General features: G+C 51.1%; 1 protein-coding gene across 3 annotated transcripts in view; it reads right to left on the bottom strand.

The window, feature by feature from the left end:
• Positions 1–261: 261 nt before the first annotated feature.
• The window catches only part of ANKLE2 (ankyrin repeat and LEM domain containing 2), a 36181-nt gene continuing 29609 nt past the window's right edge, over positions 262–6833 (bottom strand). The window contains exons 11-14 of one of the 3 annotated variants that reach the window (XM_023196809.2): positions 3809–4403; positions 2666–2797; positions 1815–2035; positions 262–1182 (exon numbers count right to left, since the gene is read on the bottom strand). In XM_023196809.2, the coding sequence (XP_023052577.2) occupies positions 1834–2035; positions 2666–2797; positions 3809–4403 (929 nt within the window). In that variant the 3' untranslated portion in view covers positions 262–1182; positions 1815–1833. Of the gene's footprint in view, positions 2036–2665; positions 2798–3808; positions 4404–6483; positions 6805–6833 lie in introns of those variants that run through there. The other 2 variants (XM_023196808.2, XM_026449538.2) reach the window with 2 other exon arrangements.

Below are 6833 nucleotides of genomic sequence, written 5' to 3' on the forward strand. Positions count from 1 at the left end.
ACAATATGGTAAGATTTTAGAGAAAACAGATCATCACTATGAATATCCATATTCTGATTTCTTTTTTTTTTTTTTTTTTTTTTTGAGACAGAGTCTCGCTCTGTCGCCCAGGCTGGAGTGCAGTGGCTGGATCTCAGCTCACTGCAAGCTCTGCCTCCCGGGTTCCCGCCATTCTCCTGCCTCAGCCTCCCAAGTAGCTGGGACTACACGCGCTGCCACCTCGCCCAGTTAGTTTTTTGTATTTTTAGTAGAGACGGGGTTTCACCGTGTTAGCCAGGATGGTTTCGATCTCCTGACCTCATGATCCGCCCGTCTTGGCCTCCCAAAGTGCTGGGATTACAGGCTTGAGCCACCGCGCCCGGCCCATATTCTGATTTCTTTTGAGAACCAAGATGCCTTTTAAAATGCTGCTTCTTAGAAGAGCATGTGTTGTCTGTCTGGTATCTAGGTCTTGTCTGCTACAAAACAAATGAAGACACCCTGTGTAACAAAATCAAATTTTAACATTTAAATCTTGATTCCAATATTCCTGACCTATCTCTTGTCATGTGAAAGAAATAAGCCTTTTTTTAAAACAAAGTTTCAATTCAGAATTTTTACAAACAAAAACAATCTTGCATCTACTTAATATCACTATATTCTCAAAAAGCAAGTTCAGGAAATTTAAAAATGATTTATAAAAGGCACTGAAGTTAGCAAAAGCATTGGTGGGTTTTCATTTTGGATGAAACACTGGAAATGTTCACAGAGTAACAACTGTGTGAGGAGGTGCCCGTTAACACCCAGGAAGAAACCGACCTCCAGTTACTACCTCCTGAGCACCTAGGCAGCTCCTCACACATTCTGACCACAGACCTTCATTCAAGCCAAGGTGAAGGCTACAATCAACACGACAAGGAACCCAAATGGGACTCAAACCTCTGAACGCAACACTCTTTATAAAGCAGATCCCAACTGAAATGAGTTCCAAAATAAAGGACAACTTTATCGTATAATCATTTATGCTCAAAAAAGCCTCAGAAAAAACTTCAAAACAGAACAATTTACAGATCGTATTACTGCTACACTGGCACCTGAACGAAGTAGGCAGTGAAGGCTCGCGTGCTGAGGAAACGGAACACCTTGGCTCCAGTGCTGCTGAGCTCTGTGTGGCTCCTGGCGTCGCTCCTACGGGCTGCAAGACTTCCCAAAGAGAAAAGCTACTTTTATCTCCCAATCAGTAATTTAAATATTCTGAACAACCCAAATTATAATGGTTGCTGAGTCTGAGGCGCACTCCGGGCCCCCTGATCCCAGCCATCCACCTCCCTCTGTCTGAACCATGAGACCCACGGGCGAACCAACAGGGACTCTGCCAGCATCAGATGCCACCCCCTGCCCTGGCCCAGGAAAAGACAAGGCGGCAAACAGTTCATCTTGGTGAGCGCAGGCAGCGCGGGGACATCAGTGCTCACGCCTCCGCCAAGCCCCTCCTCGTCCACAGCGTTTGTTGGATGCTGTGGTGAGTATGTGGCTGCCTGCCTGCCACTGCCTCAGCACCTTTCCTCTGCTGCATTTCAGACCAGAAACGGCCACCTAAAAAGTCTGCCATTACCACATGGACATCTTCCAGAAAACTGGTATCTGAGTTTGCTTTCATTAACTTCTAACTTCCAAAATATCAGAAATCTAAGTTTTATATAAAACATTTAAATCTTCTAAAATTCTCACACCCTCAAAGTGAGGATTAATAATAATTTAATCAGAATATATTCCTTTGTGACAGTTTAGCAACAAACATATGACCCTTCCTTCTTTGAAACTGAAGAACCAACCGAGAGCCCAGCGCTGAGCCTACAGGGCGGCAAGCTCAGCCAGGCGCGCCATCCTGCGGAGCTGATTCCCGTGCGCAGGGCTGTAGCGCCCAGGACTGCCTGGGCCCGGCTTTCCGGGGTTGCTCCCAGCTGCACCGTTTCTCCCGGGACTGTAGCTGTGAGGGCCACTGAGATCTGGCAGCCGAGACTTGAACTTTCCTTTCACCGCGGGACTGGGCCAACTGCAGAAAGCAAGAAAGAACTGTTAGCAGACGGGCAGGCCTGGAGATGAACAGCGAGAGTCAGAAAATAATGGCCCAGGACTCAGGCACACACGCCCGGGCAGAGGAGAGGCACTGCTGAACCCTGGCACCGTGGGCACGTGCCCGGGCGGAGAGGCACTGCTGAACCCTGGCACAGTGGGCACACACGTTCAGGGGGAGGAGAGGCACTGCTGAACCCTGGCACGGTAGGCACACACGCTCAGGGGGAGGAGAGGCACTGCTGAACCCTGGCACCATGGGCACATGCACCCGGGCGGAGAAGAGACACTGCTAAACCCTGGCACCGATGGGGAGAGTCAAGCTCATGGGGGTTTCCAGGAGAATCCTGTGTGGTCTGAGTAGAAACCCTGCTGCTTCCACCCCTCTAGCCCTCAGCTTGTCAGCAGCTGACCCGTTTGGCTTTTCCACCCAACTGGAGATCTGTCCTGTGTGCAGAGAGCCACAACACCCAAACCCACAGCCTGGCTGACGGGCCTGCCAGCGTTAGGAAGAGCCACTGATACTTCCGCATGAACTGGAACTGGACCCTGCAGAAGCCAGCTTCCAACAGCTGCCCTGCGGATGACAGGCTGTCCGGGCCCCGTGTACCTCTGTCTGTCCGAGGGTGAGTAGCACAGGACGGCAGTCTTCCATCTGTGCACGGCCGGGAACTGATGGGGGTCGACATCTGCACACTCAAGAGCGGCCAAAACATCCTGATCGAGTTTTGACGGCTCCTCTCTAGAAACCACAATACAAGAAGCAAAAACATCTTTGGTAAAAACATTCTTTTTTTAAATTTTGAGATGGAGTCTCGCTCTGTTGCCCAGGCTGGAGTGCAGTGGCACCATCTCGGCTCACTGCAAGCTCCGCCTCCCGGGTTTACGCCATTCTCTGCCTCAGCCTCCCAAGTAGTTGTGATTACAGGCGCCCGCCACCACACCCGGCTAATTTTTTGTATTTTTAGTAGAGATGGAGTTTCGCCATCTTGGCCAGGCTGGTCTTGAACTCCTGACCTCGTGATCCACCCACCTCGGCCTCCTAAAGTGCTGGGATTACAGGCTTCAGCCACCGTGCCCGGCCTCCACCCGCTGTTAAAATGCAGTTTTGCATATTTGCACCCTCAGAGAGTGCTCAGTACTAGAAGGTTAGGGACATTTATCCTGTTAGACTGAGACTGACCCCAAGATGGCTTTTCTTCCTAAAAGAATTTAATTCTTAGACAAGATCATTCACACCAGTGGTAGGCACATCCCTAGCAAATAACAGCAAACACTAGGATCACCCACAGTCCAACCAGAAGAAGACCCAGAAAGAACGTCTAGAAGCTAAACTCAGAGACAGGAACTCAAAGCACACGGCGGGTCCACACGAAAGCTTGTGTGGGGGTCGGCGCGGTGGCTCCCACCTGTAATCCCAGCACTTTGGGAGGCCGAGGCAGGTGGATCGCGGGGTCAGGAGTTCGAGACCAGCCTGGCCAACATGGCGAAACCCCGTCTCTACTAAAAATAGAAAAATCAGCCAGGCGCAGTGGCAGGCACCTGTAGTCCCAGCTACTCAGGAGGCTGAGGCAGGAGAATCACTTGAACCCGGGAGGTGGAGGTTACAGTGAACAGAGATCACGCCACTGCACTCCAGCCTGGGCGACACAGCGAGACTCCATCTCAGAAAAAGAAAGCAAGCAAGCGTGAGTGGGAAAGGAGCAGGTTCGGAAACAGCACCGCAGGCGTGCACAGGGCAACACAGGCCTACCCAAAAAGGAAAAGCCGCCTGGCTGGTTCCCTCGTGACCTCCAGCTGACCCTCGTGCCCGGGGCTGCTGCGACTCAAGGACATTTTAGCCATCCTGGCTGACATTTCACTTTCCGTCCTCCTGCGGCCAGTCCCGAGTTGGTCTGCGGGAGAAGGAGGCTCTAACAAGTCTCTTTCTACTGCATCGATTCCTGAAGTCAGGCTCTTATCTTTAGTTTTCATATTTTCATCTGGTGTCTTAGAAACGCTACTTCCTACATTTTGCAAATTCAGTTTATCAAACTCAACAGTCAAATCGGAGACAGGTGGCAGATGGGCTTCCTCCCCATGGGGGGCCTTTGGTCTCTTGCCCACCAGGGTCCTGCTGTGACTCAGAGGATGGCAGAGCCCATTTCTGCTGCTGTGTGGACCGCCTGGCTCAGCGGCTTCTATGAGGTCTGCCTCCTGCTCCAAGGGGCAGATGCTGCACCTCGCGTATCCAAAAGCACCAACTGTGGGCGGGCTGTTATTTCGAGCTGCATTTTGCCGATTTTTTATTTCTTCCAAGCTCATGTCATCTTCATCTAGAAACGCCCTCACGGAAATGGAATTGCTGCCTGTGAGGAGGACAAGGAGCACTTCAGTGATAGGAATGACAGGAAGCCATGGAGCTGCTCCGCTCCGTTCGTGACCAACCGCCACGACCCCAGCCAGCAACAGCAACTCTTACGTTCAAAACCTACTCACCAGATTCCAGAATGGAAAACCACCCACACGACTCCCTGGAAAAGGGCAAACCGGACCCTGCAGATGCATCAGGCTGCTGGGGCCAGGCACGGAAGCTCACACCTGCAATCCCAGCACTCTGGGAGGCCACGGCAGGGGGGTCGCTGGACCCCAGGCGTTCAAGACTGCCTGGGCAACAGAGCGAAACCCCGTTCTCTATAGAAAAATTAGCTGCCACGGTGGCGCTCACCTGCAGTCTCAGCTATTTGGGAGGCTCAAGTGGGAGGATCACTTGAGCCCAGGAGGTGGAGGCTGTGATCCCCCAGCCTGTGCCACAGTGTGAGACCCTACTTCAGGGAAGGAGGAAAGCAAAAAGGCTGCCAGGCTGACTTCTTTTCTTTCAAAGGAAGGGAAACGAAAGGCCAAGGGCAGCCCAGGTGACGGGTGAGATGACCACCCTGCACCCCCAGCTGCCCTCTAGCCCTCACTCCAGCTCTGATCTATGGCGACCCCAGGGGCTCTGAGTGTCACTGTGCCCCACAGGATCCCGGAAGATCGTCCAGAACAACTCCATGAAGTAGCACTGCTGCGCTTTAGCTGTGAAGATAACACAGAAGAGCTCCTGGGCGCAGCGCTGTCCACAGGCAACAGAAATGTCCCATTTGGTGTTCACGATGACGACCCTGGCCACAAGGGGGTCCAGAACACTTGAGCTGTGGCTTGTGCTACTTTGGAAATGAGTCAACGTTATGTAATAGTTATTAATTAAAATGTACATAGTCACAAGACAACACAGGAAGTGAGGCCACTTTACAGAAGTGAGTTCTGTGCCACCGTCAGCTACAGCACAGCAAGGTCACATTTCAGTGTTTCCCGTATAACCGCTGCACTGACTTCTCTCTAGTTCTATGGTTGAGAGTCACAGGTGACTTCCTAAGATTCATTGTTTCTTAGTTTAATGTGTGTCAGTCATTTTCATTTTCTTTCTATCATTCCAGGGAGTTTGTTCTATAAGTGAAGTGTCTTGTGGGCTAATGGCTCTATTTTGACCTTACACACACACACTCACACTCACACAGTTTAAATTGTATATCTGCTTTAATTTTTATTTTACCAGATTCAAATCTCTAGTTATTAGCAAATTTCTTTTAAAAAAATAAATAAATAAATAGAGACGGAGTCTCACTATGTTGCTCCGGCTGCTTTCGAACTCCTGGGCTTCAGCAATCCACCCCCTTCGGCCTCCCAAAGTGCTGGGATTACAGGCGTGAGCCCCCGCACCTGGCCATCATTGATGTTTTTATGAATCACTTTTAGATTTTGTGTAGATTAACCTCTTCCATCATGATCTTTCCATTCACTGCATCTGTGCTTTGGAAGCACTTTGCATCCCGGTGTCTGAAATGCACCTCGTGAAGCGCTTTGCATCCCGGTGTCTGAAATGCACCGTGTGAAGCGCTTAGCGTCCCGGTGTCTGATATGCACCGGTATTCTGGTGTGCACTCCTCTTTGTCTTTTTCCTGAAAATATACCAAATCTAAAATATCATAGTCTCAGCCAGTGGAGTTCAGCTATTATGAGTTTTGAGAAAATGGCACAGAATGAAACATATTAGATTTTGGGTAATGAAAACACAAGCAGAAATAGCAATACTGCTCAAAGCGATGTCATTATTTTTCAAATATCCTCCCCAACACACACCCCATTTAACATTAACCTTCCCAGCACTCTGGGAGGCCGAGGTGGGTGGATCATGAGGTCAGGAGTTTGAGACCAGCCTGGTCAATATGGTGAAACCCCGTCTCTACTAAAACAAAATACGAAAATTAGCCGGGTGTGGTGGCAGGCGCCTATAGTCCCAGCTACTTAGGAGGCTGAAGCAGAAGAATCGCTTGAACCCAGGAGGTGGAGCTTGCAGTAAGCCAAGATTGTGCCACTGCACTCCAGCCTCGGTGACAAAACAAGATTCCGTCTCAAAAAACATTAACCTAAGGGAAAGTACCAGACAGACCTCTACATTAAAAACACTAACAGAAATGAGAAACAGATGTGTGTATCCTGTCAGACCCCGGCCACGGGGGGCCCGTCCCAGCTGCCACGGCCACGCCTGCAGGTGCTTAGACCCCGGCCACAGGGGGCCCATCCCAGCTCCCACGGCCGCGCCTGCACGTGCTTAGACCCCGGCCACGGGGGGCCCATCCCAGCTCCCACGGCCGTGCCTGCACGTGCTTAGACCCCAGCCACAGGGGGGCCCGTCCCAGCTGCCACGGCCGTGCCTGCACGTGTTTAGACCCCGGCCACGGGGGGCCCGTCCCAGCTGC

Source organism: Piliocolobus tephrosceles, chromosome 10 (genome assembly GCF_002776525.5).
Source record: "Piliocolobus tephrosceles isolate RC106 chromosome 10, ASM277652v3, whole genome shotgun sequence".
In the NCBI taxonomy this organism is placed as follows: Eukaryota; Metazoa; Chordata; class Mammalia; order Primates; family Cercopithecidae; genus Piliocolobus; species Piliocolobus tephrosceles.